Source organism: Lagenorhynchus albirostris, chromosome 16, assembly GCF_949774975.1.
Source record: "Lagenorhynchus albirostris chromosome 16, mLagAlb1.1, whole genome shotgun sequence".
In the NCBI taxonomy this organism is placed as follows: Eukaryota; Metazoa; Chordata; class Mammalia; order Artiodactyla; family Delphinidae; genus Lagenorhynchus; species Lagenorhynchus albirostris.
Window position 1 is genome coordinate 5,521,442 of NC_083110.1, and position 21,526 is coordinate 5,542,967.

Here is a 21,526-nt window from a genome sequence, read left to right on the forward strand (position 1 = left end):
ATCCCACCCACTTCCCACCCCCACAGCCACAGGACCCGCCTCCCTCGCCCGAGCAGGCCCGGAAGTCACTGCGACAGGTAAGAGAACGGAACAGGAAGTCCCGCCCTCCTGGAACAGCGAACGGTAGCCCGTAACGTTCATTCCAAGGCCAGCGCGTTCGCCGCGTGAATTGTTTCCTTGAGGGGGCGGGGTTCTACGACGCTTGAGCTCCAGCGAGCGAGGAGGCAGTGCGCCGCCAGTCTTCGGCACCGCGTCCTTCTTTCTCGGTTGTTGGGCTGCGTGCCTCTCCTCCAGTCGGCGCCGAAGGGAGCCTGGTTCTGGGCTGGCGGAGAGGTGGGCTTGCTGGCGGGGCTGGCGGGGCGGGCCGGGGAGGGTATGGACCCCGGAGGTCGCTGACTTTCTGCGAGCCTCGGGCTCCTCTTCTGCAAGACGCAGCAGCACTCCGTGTCCTGCCTGGTGATTTTGCCCTCGTGCATTTATTTGTATAGCACTTTGGTTCGAACAGCAACCTCGTAAAATGGGCACCGCTCCCCTGTTTTACCGAAGGGGAAACAGGCTCGAGAGAATAAGTGAAGTGTCTTAAGTGGCAGACCGTGTGAGAGCCGTAATTCTAACTCCGGCTTTCTTTTTTTTTTTGCGGTACGCGGGCCTCTCACAGCTGTGGCCTCTCCCGTTGCGGAGCGCAGGCTCCGGACGCGCAGGCTCCGGACGCGCAGGCTCAGCGGCCATGGCTCACGGGCCCAGCCGCTCCGCGGCAAGTGGGATCTTCCCGGACCGGGGCACGAACCTGTGTCCCCTGCATCGGCAGGCGGACTCTCAACCACTGCGCCCCCAGGGAAGCCCCTAACTCCGGCTTTCTGAGACCAAGCTGCCACTCCAGCAATGAAGCAAATTACCTGGTGTAAGGGATAAGCGTCAAAAGCGAGTGCTCTTACGATACCGTTAGTGTAATAGAACTGATTGGTTTCAGTCACATCATTAAAAAGCGAAGGCATAACTTTGAAAAAAGAGGGTTTTGGAGGGAACAACAGTATTTTTTCTTTGGCTTACCTTCTCTCGAATTACAAGTTCCTTGCTAATATCACATGTTTTGGTTGGCAGCTTGAGCCCACTAGGAATGGCAGCCCCATCTATGAAAGAAAGGCAGGCTTGCTGGGGAGCCCGGGATGAGTACTGGAAGTGTTTAGATGAGAACACAGAGGACGCTTCTCGGTGCAAGAAGTTAAGAAGCTCATTTGAATCAAGCTGTCCCCAACAGTGGGTAAGTCACACTGGGACGTGTTTCTGTTTGCTGTCAAAATACATAGAGCTTACGGTGAGTGGTGGGCTATGAAATGAGGCACCGTTTGAGGCATGTCAAATGAGCGGTTTCCGTGAGCAGCAGAGAAAACCTTGTCTCGTAATCCAGGCTTGTTTTATGTACATAGCAGGCACACCTTTGGAAAACGTCACCTGACACTTTAAAGATGATTGAAAAGCAAAACATACGCACACTAAGCAAAAAATTCCAGCCTTCTAAATTGGTAGATTTCTCCTGGATCTTCTGAGGGGATAGTATTTACTCTTGGGCAAGAGTTGGCAAATTCATTGGCCTGGAGCTGCTATCAGAAATAAAGCATTCCCAGTTGCCCGCCCCAAATCATATGGTCATATACCCAAAATGCAAATACAAAGGAGTTTAGAAAGTGGAAGAAACTAAATGATCACGTGGTGGATTCTGCCACCAGCTGCTCCAAGTGCCTCGCCGACATGGGCTCTTGCTCTGTATTGCCAGTCCTTAGAATGGGAGGGGTTGGAAAAGGGAACTAACATCACTGAGCTCAGTAAGTGCCCCGGTGTGAGTGCCTGATGCTCCTTCATCAGTACCCTTTGAGATGGGTGGTGTTGCCGTCAATTTCCAGAGGAGGCGACTGAAGCCCAGAGCATTGAAATAACTTGCTTTTTCACTATTGGGGCTGGAGAATGGGATGCTCGGAATTGAGATTACGGCAGGGCTGTGTTTGTTGGCAAGGACGAGGCCTAGGCTTTGATCCTGGCAGTAAGGTAGGTTGGAGGACAACATCATTGAAGAAAGAGGCCAAGGACCTGAGGGGCCAGGGTCTGGCAGGATCAACCACATGGATACTGAACCACCCAAGAGTTATGACATGAACATTGTTAGAGAAACTGACAGTAACCTACAAAGTTATAGATTACGCCAACAAAGAAGGGAGCAGTAGAGCAAAGCAATCAGAATAACTGCTGCCGCATCTGACAGTGACAGCCGTGCTCCCAGGGAAAACCGTTGTCATCTGCAGACTATTCTTAGTCTGTAACTGAGCTCCCTTTCCCAGCCTGCGCCCTCAGCCCTTTGCTCCCTTTTCACCCATGCTCTCTACTCAGGAGTCGTACCCAGTGGCCATAGAATAAAAGCAAACGATATTTACAGAGATTTGTGTGAGAAGGTGGGGAAGGAGACAGAGGGAGAAGTGATGGGAGTATTCTCTGAGTGCATTCTGTGTGAGAAATTGTGTTTTCATTAGCTTTAATTTTCATTCAGTCTTGTGAGGTACTCTTGTATCTCTTTTATGTAATAGAAACTAAGGCTCAGAAAGGTGAAATGATTTGTTCAAGATCGGCTAACCAGCAAACTAGTAGAGAGGGGATTTGAAAGTAGGTCTCTCTGATTGCAAAGTTTGGATTCTTTTACTCAGCTGAAGCCACAGCCAGAGAATAAAGGTAAAAATAAAACCACCAAATAGAGATTCACAATGAATACTTCTATGATAAAACACTAAAAATAAAAATTTCTTACATAATAAATATGCCATAAAACTGTGCTGTCACAAAACCAAATTACTCTTCTCTGCCCCTTTGCTTATCCCTTTTATAGCGCTCATCAGTCGGCCTTGCATAATGGCCTGATTTAAAGCCTCCTATTGGTTCGTAACTTAGGGAGAAGCAGGGATCACATCTGTCATTGTAACATCATCCAACGCAGTCTTCCACAAATAGAGCAACCGGACAGCCAAGATACTTGATCCTAACATCAATTTCAGATACTGTCTTTTCCCTGTGAACCTTTGAAATGTCTCAGAAATTCCAGTATTTTGGCATTCATGCTACTATCCTGCATCTCATCTAATGGCTTAGAGGACACTAGCATTATACATACACAGTGCTTCTCAAGAATTGCTTGTTGGTTTATTAGCCTTTTGGACATTAGCCTCTTCGAGGTGCCACATGTCGAGGGTCCTCAGCTGTTAATTGAATGGAAAAGACTATGGAGCAGAGCTTTTCAAGCAGAGAGTACGGTGTATGCAAAGGCATGGAAGCAAGATGCATGAGAAATCAGCACATTCAGGAAATGGGGTATCTCTGGACGGGTAGCATTTCAGGGACTGGTGGTAAACCCAGAAGATAGACAGGTGGGCAGAGATTAAGCCATGAATGACCTGATTTGTCTTACTGAGGAGTTTGGATGTTGACCTTGAAGGCAATAGGGATACCTTGAAAGACCTTTAAACAAGCAGTGCCGTGATCAAATTGGAATTTCAAAAAGATTATTCTGGGCAGTGGTGTGATGGATGGATGAAGGAGGGTAGAGAAACTAGTTAAAGAGCTATTAAAACAATCCAAGTAAGGAATGATGTGGGCCTGTACTGTCGCGATCAAGAGGGGGAAAGAGATCGGAGCATTTGGGTGGACGGTGACGCGGTCACTGAAATAGGTGACGGGGGAAGAAACATGTCTGGAGAGGAGCTGAGTTCTGGACAAGTTGGGACTGAAGTATAAGTAGGACCACTAAATGGCATTGTCATTTAGGCAGTTGGAGATGTGACAAGAGATGCAAAGATCTATTGATTTGCCACAAAAACGTTAAGAGCATTCCCCACTTCTTCATCTGGTGCCCTTTCCATATAACACCCGTCCCAGCTCAGTCAGCCTAAGGACACCAGGGGTGTGGAGTCTGACAGTGAGATTTATTAACGTGCTCTAACCAGGGAGCCCCACGCACTGGAGCTGCTGTGGGCGTTTCACCAGCCAAGGGAAAGGAGCTGTCAGAGGGTTTGGGGAAGGGTGGAGCTTAGGTGAAACTGAAATGAAGTGGTGCTCTGATGGGCTCAGAGCAAAGCAGGGCTGTGTATAAGCAGGTCGTCAACTCTGGACTGAGAAGTGGACCTAGGGTCTTATTTTCCACGAAGATAAATGCTTCCATGTCGTCATGCTCAGAAAGCCTTATGTGAAGTCCTGCACCTGAGTTGGAAATCAAGACTGCTTCTTTTTGTCAGAGTGCCTATCAGATCCCCCCCAGGCAAAAGTGGGGTGTTTCATTCTTACCGAAAGAACTTCAAAGAGCAAATTTCTGATAGTTTGATTTTAGAGAACAGAGTTTCTTGGTGAATAAGAAAGCAGTAGGGACTTCCCTGGTGGCGCAGTGGTTAAGAATCCACCTGCCAGTGCAGGGGACACAGGTTCCAGCCCTGGTCCGGGAAGATCCCACATGCCGCGGACCAACTAAGCCCGTGTGCCACAACTACTGAGCCTGCGCTCTAGAGTCCACAAGCCACAACTACTGAGCCTGCGTGCCGCAGCTCCTAAAGCCCGCACGCCTAGAGCCTGTGCTCCACAACAAGAGAAGTCACCGCAATGAGAAGCCCGTGCACCGCGACGAAGAGTAGCCCCTGCTCGCTGCAGCTAGAGAAAGCCCGCGCGCAGCAACGAAGACCCAACACAGCCCCCCCCCCAAAAAAAAAGCATTAGTCACTCAAAGGGGTCTCTTAGGACAGTGTCTGGCTGCGGTGTGTCCTACAGAGGAATGTTAACTTTGTAGCTGGCTTTATCTGAGTCTCTTATCCCAGCTTGAGACAGGGCAGGCACAGTTTTACATTCTTAACTCAGGCTCTACTGAAATATTTAAGAATTAAATCCTAAGAAAAGCTTTTCTGTTCTGACAGTGAAAACGTGTGTGGTATCATGCCTTTGTCTGGTCTGCAAAGCAGCTCAGGTGCAGATGCTATGGGGATTTGGTGGTTGGCCTTGATTTTCTACTTCTGTGATTTTACTGTTTCAGGATATGGGGCCTTAAGATACTCCAGATTCCCTATGGCAAGAGGAGGATGTAAATAGAAATAATAAAATGGAATATTTAGTGTTTTAAAGTTTTACAATCAGTTTACTTATTCATAGTTCATGAATATAATTTTTAACTATGTGTCTGTCTCCTTAAATGTATGTTCCGGATAAGATAAACTTAATACAAATATGATGGCTGGTGAATTGAAAAACTTGTTGAACTTACAGTTGACGGGAAAAACTTGTACCATGTCTTTAAATCATGAAGTCTTTTTTTTTTTCTTAACATCTTTATTGGAGTATAATTGCTTTACAATGGTGTGTTAGTTTCTGTTTACAACAAAATGAATCAGTTATATATATATACATGTTCCCATATCTCTTCCCTCTTGCGTCTCCCTCCCTCCCACCCTCCCTATCCCACCCCTCCAGGCGACCACAAAGCACCGAGCTTATCTCCCTGTGCTATGCGGCTACTTCCCACTAGCTCTCTACCTTACGTTTGGTAGCATATATATGTCCTTGCCTCTCTCTCGCTTTGTCACAGCTTACCCTTCCCCCTCCCCATATCCTCAAGTCCATTCTCTAGTAGGTCTGTGTCTTTATTCCTGTCTTACCCCTAGGTTCTTCATGACATTTTTTTTTCCTTAGATTCCATATATATGTGTTAGCATACGGTATTTGTCTCTCTCTTTCTGACTTACTTCACTCTGTATGACAGACTCTAGGTCTATCCACCTCATGACAAATAGCTCATTTTCATTACTTTTTATGGCTGAGTAATATTCCATTGTATATATGTGCCACATCTTCTTTATCCATTCATCCGATGATGGACACTTAGGTTGTTTCCATCTCCGGGCTATTGTAAATAGAGCTGCAATGAACATTTTGGTACATGACTCTTTTTGAATTTTGGTTTTCTCAGGGTATATGCCCCGTAGTGGGATTGCTGGGTCATATGGTAGTTCTATTTGTAGTTTCTTAAGGAACCTCCATACTGTTCTCCATAGTGGCTGTATCAATTTACATTCCCACCAACAGTGCAAGAGGGTTCCCTTTTCTCCACACCCTCTCCAGCATTTATTGTTTCTAGATTTTTTGATGACGGCCATTCTGACTGGTGTGAGATAATATCTCATTGTAGTTTTGATTTGCATTTCTCTAATGATTAATGATGTTGAGCATTGTTTCATGTGTTTGTTGGCAGTCTGTATATCTTCTTTGGAGAAATGTCTATTTAGGTCTTCTGTCCATTTTTGGATTGGGTTTTTTGTTTTTTTGTTATTGAGCTGCATGAGCTGCTTGTAAATTCTGGAAATTAACCCTTTCTCAGTTGCTTCATTTGCAAATATTTTCTCCTCTTCTGAGGGTTGTCTTTTGGTCTTGTTTATGGTTTCCTTTGCTGTGCAAAAGCTTTGAAGTTTCATTAGGTCCCATTTGTTTATTTTTGTTTTTATTTCCATTTCTCTAGGAGGTGGGTCAGAAAGGATCTTGCTGTGATTTATGTCATAGAGTGTCCTGCCTATGTTTTCCTCTAAGAGTTTGATAGTTTCTGGCATTACATTTAGGCCTTTAATCCATTTTGAGCTTATTTTTGTGTATGGTGTTAGGGAGTGACCTAATTTCATACTTTAACATGTACCTGTCCACTTTTCCCAACAACACTTATTGAAGAGGCTGTCCTTTCTCCACTGTACATTCCTGCCTCCTTTATCAAAGATAAGGTGTCCATATGTGCGTGGGTTTATCTCTGGGCTTTCTATCCTGTTCCATTGATCTTTCTGTTTTTGTGCCAGTACCATACTGTCTTGATTACTGTAGCTTTGTAGTATAGTCTGAAGTCAGGGAGCCTGATTCCTCCAGCTCCTTTTTTCGTTCTCAAGGTTGCTTTGGCTATTCGGGGTCTTTTGTGTTTCCATACAAATTGTGAAATTTTTTGTTCTAGTTCTGTGAAAAATGCCAGTGGTAGTTTGATAGGGATTGCATTGAATCTGTAGATTGCTTTGGGTAGTAGAGTCATTTTCACAATGTTGATTCTTCCAATCCAACAACATGGTATATCTCTCCATCTATTTGTATCATCTTTAATTTCTTTCATCAGTGTCTTATAATTTCCTGCATACAGGTCTTCTGTCTGCTTAGGTAGATTTATTCCTAGATATTTTATTCTTTTTCTTGCAGTGGTAAATGGGAGTGTTTTCTTGATTTCGCTTTCAGATTTTTCATCATTAGTGTATAGGAATGCCAGAGATTTCTGTGCATTAATTTTGTATCCTGCTGCTGTACCAAATTCATTGATTAGCTCTAGCAGTTTTCTGGTAGCATCTTTAGGATTCTCTATGTATAGGATCATGTCATCGGCAAACAGTGACAGCTTTACTTCTTCTCTTCCGATTTGGATTCCTTTTATTTCCTTTTCTCCTCTGACTGCTGTGGCTAAAACTGCCAAAACTATGTTGAATAAGAGTGGTGAGAGTGGGCAACCTTGTCTTGTCCCTGATCTTAGTTGAAATGCTTTCAGTTTTTCACCATTGAGGATGATGTTGGCTGTGGGTTTGTCATATATGGCCTTTATTATGTTGAGGAAAGTTCCCACTCTGCCTACTTTCTGCAGGGTTTTTATCATAAATGGGTGTTGAATTTTGTCAAAAGCTTTCTCTGCATCTGTTGAGATGATCATATGGTTTTTCTCCTTGAGTTTGTTAATATGGTTTATCACATTGATAGATTTGCGTATATTGAAGAATCCTTGCATTACTGGAATAAACCCCACTTGATCATGGTGTATGATCCTTTTAATGTGCTGTTGGATTCGGTTTGCTAGTATTTTGTTGAGGATTTTTGCATCTATGTTCATCAGTGATATTGGCCTGTAGTTTTCTTTCTTTGTGACATCCTTGTCTGGTTTTGGTATCAAGGTGATGTTGGCCTCACAGAAGGAATTTGGGAGTGTTCCTCCCTCTGCTATATTTTGGAAGAGTTTGAGAAGGATACGTGTTAGCTCTTCTCTAAATGTTTGATAGAATTCGCCTGTGAAGCCACCTTGTCCTGGGCTTTTGTTTGTTGGAAGATTTGTAATCACAGTTTCAATTTCAGTGCTTGTGATTGGTCTGTTCATATGTTCTGTTTCTTCCTGATTCAGTCTTGGCAGGTTGTGCATTTCTAAGAATTTGTCCATTTCTTCCAGATTGTCCATGTTATTGGCGCACAGTTGCTTGTAGTAATCTGTCATGATCTTTGGTATTTCTGCGGTGTCAGTTGTTACTTCTCCTTTTTCATTTCTAATTCTATTGATTTGAGTCTTCTCCCTTTTTTTCTTGATGAGTCTGGCTAGTGGGTTATCTATTTTGTTTATCTTCTCAAAGAACCAGCTTTTAGTTTTATTGATCTTTGCTATTGTTTCCTTCATTTCTTTTTCATTTATTTCTGATCTGATTTTTATGATTTCTTTCCTTCTGCTAAATTTCGTTTTTTTGGGTTCTTTCTCTAATTGCTTGAGGTGCAAGGTTAGGTTGTTTATTCGAGATGCTTCCTGTTTCTTAAGGTAGGATTGTATTGCTACAAACTTCCCTCTTAGAACTGCTTTTGCTGCATCCCATAGATTTTGTGTCGTCGTGTCTCCATTGTCATTTGTTTGTAGGTATTTTTTAATTTCCTGTTTGATTTCTTCAGTGATCACTTGGTTATTAATAAGTAGTGTATTGTTTAGCCTCCATGTGTTTGTATTTTTTACAGATCTTTTCCTGTAATTGATATCTACTCTCATATCGTTGCGGTCGGAGAAGATACTTGATATAATTTCGATTTTCTTAAATTTACCAAGACTTGATTTGTGACCCAAGGTATGATCGATCTGTCCTGGAGAATGTTCCATGAGCACTATAGAAAAATGTGTATTCTGTTGTTTTTGGATGTGATGTCCTATAAATATCGATTAAGTCCATATTGTTTAATGTATCATTTAAAACTTGTGTTTCCTTATTTATTTTCATTTTGGATGATCTGTCCATTGGTGAAAGTGGGGTGTTAAAGTTCCCTACTATGAATGTGTTACTGTCGATTTCCCCTTTTATGGCTGTTAGTATTTGCCTTATGTATTGAGGTGCTCCTACGTTGGGTGCATAAATACTTACAATTGTTATATCTTCTTCTTGGATCGATCCCTTGATCATTATGTAGTGTCCTTCTTTGTCTCTTCTAATAGTCTTTATTTTAAAGTCTATTTTGTCTGTTATGAGAATTGCTACTCCAGCTTTCTTTTGGTTTCTATTTGCATGAAATATCTTTTTCCATCCCCTTACTTTCCGTCTGTATGTGTCTCTAGGTCTGAAGTGGGTCTCTTGTAGACAGCAAATATATGGGTCTTGTTTTTGTATCCATTCAGCCAATCTGTGTCTTTTGGTGGGAGCGTTTAGTCCATTTACATTTAAGGTAATTATCGATATGTATGTTCCTGTTCCCATTTTCTTAACTGTTTTGGGTTCGTTATTGTAGGTCTTTTCCTTCTCTTATGTTCCTTGCCTAGAGAGGTTCCTTTAGCAGTTGTTACAGAGCTGGTTTGGAAGTGCTGAACTCTCTCAGCTTTTGCTTGTCTGTAAAGGTTTTAATTTCTCCATCAAATCTGAATGAGATCCTTGCTGGGTAGAGTCATCTTGGTTGCAGGTTTTCCTCCTTCATCACTTTAAATATGTTCTGCCAGTCCCTTCTGGCTTGCAGAGTTTCTGCCGAAAGATCAGCTGTTAACCTTATGGGGATTCCCTGGTGTGTTATTTGTTGTTTTTCCCTTGCGGCTTTTAATATGTTTTCTTTGTATTTAATTTTTTTTAACATCTTTCTTGGGGTATAATTGCTTTACAATGGTGTGTTAGTTTCTGCTTTATACCAGAGTGAATCAGTTATACATACACATATGTTCCCATATCTCTTCCCTCTTGCATCTCCCTCCCTCCCACACTCCCTATCCCACCCCTCCAGGCGGTCACAAAGCACCGAGCCGATATCCCTGTGCCATGCGGCTGCTTCCCACTAGCTATCTACCTTACGTTTGTTAGTGTATATATGTCCATGCCTCTCTCTCGCCCTGTCACAGCTCACCCTTCCCCCTCCCCATATCCTCAAGTCTGATCTCCAGTATGTCTGTGTCTTTATTCCTGTCTTACCCCTAGGTTCTTCATGACATTTTTTTTAAATTCCATATATATGTGTTAGCATACGGTATTTGTCTTTTTCTTTCTGACTTACTTCACTCTGTATGACAGACTCTAGGTCTATCCACCTCATGACAAATAGCTCAATTTCGTTTCTTTTTATGGCTGAGTAATATTCCGTTGTATATATGTGCCACATCTTCTTTATCCATTCATCCGATGATGGACACTTAGGTTGTTTCCATCTCCGGGCTATTGTAAATAGAGCTGCAATGAACATTTTGGTACATGACTGTTTTTGAAGTTTGGTTTTCTCAGGGTATATGCCCAGTAGTGGGATTGCTGGGTCATATGGTAGTTCTATTTGTAGTTTTTTAAGGAACCTCCATACTGTTCTCCATAGTGGCTGAACCAATTCACATTCCCACCAGCGGTGCAAGAGCGTTCCCTTTTCTCCACACCCTCCCTAGCAAGTATTGTTTCTAGATTTTTTTTTTCCCATTTTATATATATATATATATATTTTTTTCATTTTAACATCTTTATTGGAGTATAATTGCTTTACAATGGTAAGTTAGTTTCAGCTTCACAACAAAATGAATCAGTTATATATATACATATGTTCCCATATCTCTTCCCGCTTGTGTCTCCTTCCCTCCCACCCTCCCTCCCTCCTTATCCCACCCCTCCAGGCGGTCACAAAGCACCGAGCTGATCTCCCTGTGCTATGCGGCTGCTTCCCACTAGCTATCTACCTTACGTTTGGTAGTGTATATATGTCCATGCCTCTCTCTCGCTTTGTCACCGTTTACCCTTCCCCCTCCCCATAGCCTCAAGTCCATTCTCTAGTAGTAAGTCTGTGTCTTTATTCCTGTTTCACCCCTAGGTTTTTCATGACATTTTTTTTCTTAAATTCCATATATATGTGTTAGCATATGGTATTAGTCTCTCTCTTTCTGACTTACTTCACTCTGTATGACAGACTCTAGGTCTATCCACCACATTACAAATAGCTCAATTTCGTTTCTTTTTGTGGCTGAGTAATATTCCATTGTATATATGTGCCACATCTTCTTTATCCATTCATCCGATGATGGACACTTAGGGTGTTTCCATCTCTGGGCTATTGTAAATAGAGCTGCAATGAACATTTTGGTACATGACTCTTTTTGAATTATGGTTTTCTCAGGGTATATGCCCAGTAGTGGGATTGCTGGGTCATATGGTAGTTCTATTTGTAGTTTTTTAAGGAACCTCCATACTGTTCTCCACAGTGGCTGTATCAATTTACATTCCCACCAACAGTGTAAGAGGGTTCCCTTTTCTCCACACCCTCTCCAGCATTTATTGTTTCTAGATTTTTTGATGATGGCCATTCTGACTGGTGTGAGATGATATCTCATTGTAGTTTTGATTTGCATTTCTCTAATGATTAGTGATGTTGAGCATTCTTTCATATGTTTGTTGGCAGTCTGTATATCTTCTTTGGAGAAATGTCTATTTAGGTCTTCTGCCCATTTTTGGATTGGGTTGTTTGTTTTTTTGCTATTGAGCTGCATGAGCTGCTTGTAAATTTTTGAGATTAATCCTTTGTCGGTTGCTTCATTTGCAAATATTTTCTCCCATTCTGAGGGTTGTCTTTTGGTCTTGTTTATGGTTTCCTTTGCTGTGCAAAAGCTTTGAAGTTTCGTAAGGTCCCATTTGTTGATTTTTGTTTTTATTTCCATTACTCTCGGAGGTGGGTCAGAAAGGATGTTGCTGTGGTTTATGTCATAGAGTGTCCTGCCTATGTTTTCCTCTAAGAGTTTGATAGTTTCTGGCCTTACATTTAGGCCTTTAATCCATTTTGAGTTTATTTTTGTGTATGGTGTTAGGGAGTGATCTAATCTCATACTTTCACATGTACCTGTCCAGTTTTCCCAGCACCACTTATTGAAGAGGCTGTCCTTTCTCCAGTGTACATTCCTGCCACCTTTATCAAAGATAAGGTGTCCATATGTGCGTGGGTTTATCTCTGGGCTTTCTATCCTGTTCCATTGATCTATCTTTCTGTTTTTGTGCCAGTACCATACTGTCTTGATAACTGTAGCTTTGTAGTATAGTCTGAAGTCAGGGAGCCTGATTCCTCCAGCTCCTTTTTTCGTTCTCAAGGTTGCTTTGGCTATTCGGGGTCTTTTGTGTTTCCATACAAATTGCGAAATTTTTTGTTCTAGTTCTGTGAAAAATGCCAGTGGTAGTTTGATAGGGATTGCATTGAATCTGTAGATTGCTTTGGGTAGTAGAGTCATTTTCACAATGTTGATTCTTCCAATCCAACAACATGGTGTATCTCTCCATCTATTTGTATCATCTTTAATTTCTTTCATCAGTGTCTCATAATTTCCTGCATACAGGTCTTTTGTCTCCTTAGGTAGGTTTATTCCTAGATATTTTATTCTTTTTGTTGCAATGGTAAATGGGAGTGTTTTCTTGTGTTCACGTTCAGATTTTTCATCATTAGTATATAGGAATGCCAGAGATTTCTGTGCATTAATTTTGTATCCTGCTACGTTACCAAATTCATTGCTGAGCTCTAGTAGTTTTCTGGTAGCATCTTTAGTATTCTCTATGTCTCTATGTATCGTGTCATCTGCAAACAGTGACAGCTTTACTTCTTCTCTTCCGATTTGGATTCCTTTTATTTCCTTTTCTTCTCTGATTGCTGTGGCTAAAACTTCCAAAACTATGTTGAATAAGAGTGGTGAGAGTGGGCAACCTTGTCTTGTTCCTGATCTTAGTGGAAATGCTTTCAGTTTTTCACCATTGAGGATGATGTTGGCTGTGGGCTTGTCATATATGGCCTTTATTATGCTGAGGAAAGTTCCCTCTGTGCCTACTTTCTGCAGGGTTTTTATCATAAATGGGTGTTGAATTTTGTCAAAAGCTTTCTCTGCATCTATTGAGATGATCATATGGTTTTTCTCCTTGAGTTTGTTAATATGGTTTATCACATTGATAGATTTGCGTATATTGAAGAATCCTTGCATTCCTGGAATAAACCCCAGTTGATCATGGTGTATGATCCTTTTAATGTGCTGTTGGATTCTGTTTGCTAGTATTTTGTTGAGGATTTTTGCATCTATGTTCATCAGTGATATTGGCCTGTAGTTTTCTTTCTTTGTGACATCCTTGTCTGGTTTTGGTATCAAGGTGATGTTGGCCTCACAGAAGGAATTTGGGAGTGTTCCTCCCTCTGCTATATTTTGGAAGAGTTTGAGAAGGATACGTGTTAGCTCTTCTCTAAATGTTTGATAGAATTCGCCTGTGAAGCCACCTGGTCCTGGGCTTTTGTTTGTTGGAAGATTTGTAATCACAGTTTCAATTTCAGTGCTTGTGATTGGTCTGTTCATATTTTCTGTTTCTTCCTGATTCAGTCTTGGCAGGTTGTGCATTTCTAAGAATTTGTCCATTTCTTCCAGATTGTCCATGTTATTGGCGCACAGTTGCTTGTAGTAATCTGTCATGATCTTTGGTATTTCTGCGGTATCAGTTGTTACTTCTCCTTTTTCATTTCTAATTCTATTGATTTGAGTCTTCTCCCTTTTTTTCTTGATGAGTCTGGCTAGTGGGTTATCTATTTTGTTTATCTTCTCAAAGAACCAGCTTTTAGTTTTATTGATCTTTGCTATTGTTTCCTTCATTTCTTTTTCATTTATTTCTGATCTGATTTTTATGATTTCTTTCCTTCTGCCAAATTTGTTTTTTTTTTTTTTGGTTCTTTCTCTAATTGCTCGAGGTGCAAGGTTAGGTTGTTTATTCGAGATGCTTCCTGTTTCTTAAGGTAGGATTGTATTGCTACAACCTTCCCTCTTAGAACTGCTTTTGCTGCATCCCATAGATTTTGGGTCGTCGTGTCTCCATTGTCATTTGTTTGTAGGTATTTTTAAGTTTCCTGTTTGATTTCTTCAGTGATCACTTGGTTATTAATAAGTAGTGTATTGTTTAGCCTCCATGTGTTTGTATTTTTTACAGATCTTTTCCTGTAATTGATATCTACTCTCATATCGTTGCGGTCGGAGAAGATACTTGATATAATTTCGATTTTCTTAAATTTACCAAGACTTGATTTGTGACCCAAGATATGATCTATCCTGGAGAATGTTCCATGAGCACTATAGAAAAATGTGTATTCTGTTGTTTTTGGATGTGATGACCTATAAATATCGATTAAGTCCATATTGTTTAATGTATCATTTAAAGCTTGTGTTTCCTTATTTATTTTCATTTTGGATGATCTGTCCATTGGTGAAAGTGGGGTGTTAAAGTTCCCTACTATGAATGTGTTACTGTCGATTTCCCCTTTTATGGCTGTTAGTATTTGCCTTATGTGTTGAGGTGCTCCTATGTTGGGTGCATAAGTACTTACAATTGTTATATCTTCTTCTTGGATTGATCCCTTGATCATTATGTAGTGTCCTTCTTTGTCTCTTCTAATAGTCTTTATTTTAAAGTCTATTTTGTCTGTTATGAGAATTGCTACTCCAGCTTTCTTTTGGTTTCCATTTGCATGAAATATCTTTTTCCATCCCCTTACTTTCCGTCTGTATGTGTCTCTAGGTCTGAAGTGGGTCTCTTGTAGACAGCAAATATATGGGTCTTGTTTTTGTATCCATTCAGCCAATCTGTGTCTTTTGGTGGGAGCGTTTAGTCCATTTACATTTAAGGTAATTATCGATATGTATGTTCCTGTTCCCATTTTCTTAACTGTTTTGGGTTCGTTATTGTAGGTCTTTTCCTTCTCTTGTGTTTCTTGCCTAGAGAAGTTCCTTTAGCAGTTGTTGTAGAGCTGGTTTGGTAGTGCTGAACCCTCTCAGCTTTTGCTTGTCTGTAAAGGTTTTAATTTCTCCATCAAATCTGAATGAGATCCTTGCTGGGTAGAGTCATCTTGGTTGCAGGTTTTCCTCCTTCATCACTTTAAATATGTCCTGCCAGTCCCTTCTGGCTTGCAGAGTTTCTGCCGAAAGATCAGCTGTTAACTTTATGGGGATTCCCTGGTGTGTTATTTGTTGTTTTTCTCTTGCTGCTTTTAATATGTTTTCTTTGTATTTAATTTTTTTAAACATCTTTCTTGGGGTATAATTGCTTTACAATGGTGTGTTAGTTTCTGCTTTATACCAGAGTGAATCAGTTATACATACACATATGTTCCCATATCTCTTCCCTCTTGCATCTCCCTCCCTCCCACCCTCCCTATCCCACCCCTCCAGGCGGTCACAAAGCACCGAGGCAATATCCCTGTGCCATGCGGCTGCTTCCCACTAGCTATCTACCTTACGTTTGTTAGTGTGTATATGTCCATGACTCTCTCTCGCCCTGTCACAGCTCACCCTTCCCCGTCCCCATATCCTCAAGTTCGTTCTCCAGTAGGACTGCGTCTTTATTCCTGTCTTACCCCTAGGTTCTTCATGACACTATTTTCCCTTAAATTCCATATATATGTGTTAGCATTCCATATAATGGAATATATTCCATATAATGGAATAAAAATTCCATATATATGTGTTAGCATACGGTATTTGTCTTTTTCCTTCTGACTTACTTGACTCTTTTTGTCAAAAGCTTTCTCTGCATCTATTGAGATGATCATATGGTTTTTCTCCTTCAATTTGTTAATATGGTTTATCACATTGATAGATTTGCGTATATTGAAGAATCCTTGCATTCCTGGAATAAACCCCAGTTGATCATGGTGTATGATCCTTTTAATGTGCTGTTGGATTCTGTTTGCTAGTATTTTGTTGAGGGTTTTTGCATCTATGTTCATCAGTGATATTGGCCTGTAGTTTTCTTTCTTTGTGACATCCTTGTCTGGTTTCGGTATCAAGGTGATGGTGGCCTCGCAGAAGGAATTTGGGAGTGTTCCTCCCTCTGCTATATTTTGGAAGAGTTTGAGGATAGGTGTTAGCTCTTCTCTAAATGTTTGGTAGAATTCGCCTGTGAAGCCACCTTGTCCTGGGCTTTTGTTTGTTGGAAGATTTGTAATCACAGTTTCAATTTCAGTGCTTGTGATTGGTCTGTTCATATTTTCTGTTTCTTCCTGATTCAGTCTTGGCAGGTTGTGCATTTCTAAGAATTTGTCCATTTCTTCCAGATTGTCCATGTTATTGGCGCACAGTTGCTTGTAGTAATCTGTCATGATCTTTGGTATTTCTGCGGTATCAGTTGTTACTTCTCCTTTTTCATTTCTAATTCTATTGATTTGAGTCTTCTCCCTTTTTTTCTTGATGAGTCTGGCTAGTGGGTTATCTATTTTGTTTATCTTCTCAAAGAACCAGCTTTTAGTTTTATTGATCTTTGCTATTGTTTCCTTCATTTCTTTTTCATTTATTTCTGATCTGATTTTTATGATTTCTTTCCTTCTGCCAAATTTGTTTTTTTTTTTTTGGTTCTTTCTCTAATTGCTCGAGGTGCAAGGTTAGGTTGTTTATTCGAGATGCTTCCTGTTTCTTAAGGTAGGATTGTATTGCTACAACCTTCCCTCTTAGAACTGCTTTTGCTGCATCCCATAGATTTTGGGTCGTCGTGTCTCCATTGTCATTTGTTTGTAGGTATTTTTAAGTTTCCTGTTTGATTTCTTCAGTGATCACTTGGTTATTAATAAGTAGTGTATTGTTTAGCCTCCATGTGTTTGTATTTTTTACAGATCTTTTCCTGTAATTGATATCTACTCTCATATCGTTGCGGTCGGAGAAGATACTTGATATAATTTCGATTTTCTTAAATTTACCAAGACTTGATTTGTGACCCAAGATATGATCTATCCTGGAGAATGTTCCATGAGCACTATAGAAAAATGTGTATTCTGTTGTTTTTGGATGTGATGACCTATAAATATCGATTAAGTCCATATTGTTTAATGTATCATTTAAAGCTTGTGTTTCCTTATTTATTTTCATTTTGGATGATCTGTCCATTGGTGAAAGTGGGGTGTTAAAGTTCCCTACTATGAATGTGTTACTGTCGATTTCCCCTTTTATGGCTGTTAGTATTTGCCTTATGTGTTGAGGTGCTCCTATGTTGGGTGCATAAGTACTTACAATTGTTATATCTTCTTCTTGGATTGATCCCTTGATCATTATGTAGTGTCCTTCTTTGTCTCTTCTAATAGTCTTTATTTTAAAGTCTATTTTGTCTGTTATGAGAATTGCTACTCCAGCTTTCTTTTGGTTTCCATTTGCATGAAATATCTTTTTCCATCCCCTTACTTTCCGTCTGTATGTGTCTCTAGGTCTGAAGTGGGTCTCTTGTAGACAGCAAATATATGGGTCTTGTTTTTGTATCCATTCAGCCAATCTGTGTCTTTTGGTGGGAGCGTTTAGTCCATTTACATTTAAGGTAATTATCGATATGTATGTTCCTGTTCCCATTTTCTTAACTGTTTTGGGTTCGTTATTGTAGGTCTTTTCCTTCTCTTGTGTTTCTTGCCTAGAGAAGTTCCTTTAGCAGTTGTTGTAGAGCTGGTTTGGTAGTGCTGAACCCTCTCAGCTTTTGCTTGTCTGTAAAGGTTTTAATTTCTCCATCAAATCTGAATGAGATCCTTGCTGGGTAGAGTCATCTTGGTTGCAGGTTTTCCTCCTTCATCACTTTAAATATGTCCTGCCAGTCCCTTCTGGCTTGCAGAGTTTCTGCCGAAAGATCAGCTGTTAACTTTATGGGGATTCCCTGGTGTGTTATTTGTTGTTTTTCTCTTGCTGCTTTTAATATGTTTTCTTTGTATTTAATTTTTTTAAACATCTTTCTTGGGGTATAATTGCTTTACAATGGTGTGTTAGTTTCTGCTTTATACCAGAGTGAATCAGTTATACATACACATATGTTCCCATATCTCTTCCCTCTTGCATCTCCCTCCCTCCCACCCTCCCTATCCCACCCCTCCAGGCGGTCACAAAGCACCGAGGCAATATCCCTGTGCCATGCGGCTGCTTCCCACTAGCTATCTACCTTACGTTTGTTAGTGTGTATATGTCCATGACTCTCTCTCGCCCTGTCACAGCTCACCCTTCCCCGTCCCCATATCCTCAAGTTCGTTCTCCAGTAGGACTGCGTCTTTATTCCTGTCTTACCCCTAGGTTCTTCATGACACTATTTTCCCTTAAATTCCATATATATGTGTTAGCATTCCATATAATGGAATATATTCCATATAATGGAATAAAAATTCCATATATATGTGTTAGCATACGGTATTTGTCTTTTTCCTTCTGACTTACTTGACTCTTTTTGTCAAAAGCTTTCTCTGCATCTATTGAGATGATCATATGGTTTTTCTCCTTCAATTTGTTAATATGGTTTATCACATTGATAGATTTGCGTATATTGAAGAATCCTTGCATTCCTGGAATAAACCCCAGTTGATCATGGTGTATGATCCTTTTAATGTGCTGTTGGATTCTGTTTGCTAGTATTTTGTTGAGGGTTTTTGCATCTATGTTCATCAGTGATATTGGCCTGTAGTTTTCTTTCTTTGTGACATCCTTGTCTGGTTTCGGTATCAAGGTGATGGTGGCCTCGCAGAAGGAATTTGGGAGTGTTCCTCCCTCTGCTATATTTTGGAAGAGTTTGAGGATAGGTGTTAGCTCTTCTCTAAATGTTTGGTAGAATTCGCCTGTGAAGCCACCTTGTCCTGGGCTTTTGTTTGTTGGAAGATTTGTAATCACAGTTTCAATTTCAGTGCTTGTGATTGGTCTGTTCATATTTTCTGTTTCTTCCTGATTCAGTCTTGGCAGGTTGTGCATTTCTAAGAATTTGTCCATTTCTTCCAGATTGTCCATGTTATTGGCGCACAGTTGCTTGTAGTAATCTGTCATGATCTTTGGTATTTCTGCGGTATCAGTTGTTACTTCTCCTTTTTCATTTCTAATTCTATTGATTTGAGTCTTCTCCCTTTTTTTCTTGATGAGTCTGGCTAGTGGGTTATCTATTTTGTTTATCTTCTCAAAGAACCAGCTTTTAGTTTTATTGATCTTTGCTATTGTTTCCTTCATTTCTTTTTCATTTATTTCTGATCTGATTTTTATGATTTCTTTCCTTCTGCCAAATTTGTTTTTTTTTTTTTGGTTCTTTCTCTAATTGCTCGAGGTGCAAGGTTAGGTTGTTTATTCGAGATGCTTCCTGTTTCTTAAGGTAGGATTGTATTGCTACAACCTTCCCTCTTAGAACTGCTTTTGCTGCATCCCATAGATTTTGGGTCGTCGTGTCTCCATTGTCATTTGTTTGTAGGTATTTTTAAGTTTCCTGTTTGATTTCTTCAGTGATCACTTGGTTATTAATAAGTAGTGTATTGTTTAGCCTCCATGTGTTTGTATTTTTTACAGATCTTTTCCTGTAATTGATATCTACTCTCATATCGTTGCGGTCGGAGAAGATACTTGATATAATTTCGATTTTCTTAAATTTACCAAGACTTGATTTGTGACCCAAGATATGATCTATCCTGGAGAATGTTCCATGAGCACTATAGAAAAATGTGTATTCTGTTGTTTTTGGATGTGATGACCTATAAATATCGATTAAGTCCATATTGTTTAATGTATCATTTAAAGCTTGTGTTTCCTTATTTATTTTCATTTTGGATGATCTGTCCATTGGTGAAAGTGGGGTGTTAAAGTTCCCTACTATGAATGTGTTACTGTCGATTTCCCCTTTTATGGCTGTTAGTATTTGCCTTATGTGTTGAGGTGCTCCTATGTTGGGTGCATAAGTACTTACAATTGTTATATCTTCTTCTTGGATTGATCCCTTGATCATTATGTAGTGTCCTTCTTTGTCTCTTCTAATAGTCTTTATTTTAAAGTCTATTTTGTCTGTTATGAGAATTGCTACTCCAGCTTTCTTTTGGTTTCCATTTGCATGAAATATCTTTTTCCATCCCCTTACTTTCCGTCTGTATGTGTCTCTAGGTCTGAAGTGGGTCTCTTGTAGACAGCAAATATATGGGTCTTGTTTTTGTATCCATTCAGCCAATCTGTGTCTTTTGGTGGGAGCGTTTAGTCCATTTACATTTAAGGTAATTATCGATATGTATGTTCCTGTTCCCATTTTCTTAACTGTTTTGGGTTCGTTATTGTAGGTCTTTTCCTTCTCTTGTGTTTCTTGCCTAGAGAAGTTCCTTTAGCAGTTGTTGTAGAGCTGGTTTGGTAGTGCTGAACCCTCTCAGCTTTTGCTTGTCTGTAAAGGTTTTAATTTCTCCATCAAATCTGAATGAGATCCTTGCTGGGTAGAGTCATCTTGGTTGCAGGTTTTCCTCCTTCATCACTTTAAATATGTCCTGCCAGTCCCTTCTGGCTTGCAGAGTTTCTGCCGAAAGATCAGCTGTTAACTTTATGGGGATTCCCTGGTGTGTTATTTGTTGTTTTTCTCTTGCTGCTTTTAATATGTTTTCTTTGTATTTAATTTTTTTAAACATCTTTCTTGGGGTATAATTGCTTTACAATGGTGTGTTAGTTTCTGCTTTATACCAGAGTGAATCAGTTATACATACACATATGTTCCCATATCTCTTCCCTCTTGCATCTCCCTCCCTCCCACCCTCCCTATCCCACCCCTCCAGGCGGTCACAAAGCACCGAGGCAATATCCCTGTGCCATGCGGCTGCTTCCCACTAGCTATCTACCTTACGTTTGTTAGTGTGTATATGTCCATGACTCTCTCTCGCCCTGTCACAGCTCACCCTTCCCCGTCCCCATATCCTCAAGTTCGTTCTCCAGTAGGACTGCGTCTTTATTCCTGTCTTACCCCTAGGTTCTTCATGACACTATTTTCCCTTAAATTCCATATATATGTGTTAGCATTCCATATAATGGAATATATTCCATATAATGGAATAAAAATTCCATATATATGTGTTAGCATACGGTATTTGTCTTTTTCCTTCTGACTTACTTGACTCTTTTTGTCAAAAGCTTTCTCTGCATCTATTGAGATGATCATATGGTTTTTCTCCTTCAATTTGTTAATATGGTTTATCACATTGATAGATTTGCGTATATTGAAGAATCCTTGCATTCCTGGAATAAACCCCAGTTGATCATGGTGTATGATCCTTTTAATGTGCTGTTGGATTCTGTTTGCTAGTATTTTGTTGAGGGTTTTTGCATCTATGTTCATCAGTGATATTGGCCTGTAGTTTTCTTTCTTTGTGACATCCTTGTCTGGTTTCGGTATCAAGGTGATGGTGGCCTCGCAGAAGGAATTTGGGAGTGTTCCTCCCTCTGCTATATTTTGGAAGAGTTTGAGGATAGGTGTTAGCTCTTCTCTAAATGTTTGGTAGAATTCGCCTGTGA

At 40.4% G+C, this 21,526-nt stretch overlaps 1 protein-coding gene across 1 annotated transcript in view; it reads left to right on the forward strand.

Moving 5' to 3' along the window:
* Window positions 1-724: 724 nt before the first annotated feature.
* LOC132507457 (cytochrome c oxidase assembly factor 6 homolog) overlaps window positions 725-21,526 on the forward strand; it is a 28,208-nt gene continuing 7,406 nt past the window's right edge. The window contains exons 1-2 of the mRNA XM_060126879.1: window positions 725-901; window positions 1,102-1,261. Coding sequence (XP_059982862.1) covers window positions 1,118-1,261 — 144 coding nt within the window. The 5' untranslated portion in view covers window positions 725-901; window positions 1,102-1,117. The remainder of the gene's footprint in view (window positions 902-1,101; window positions 1,262-21,526) is intronic.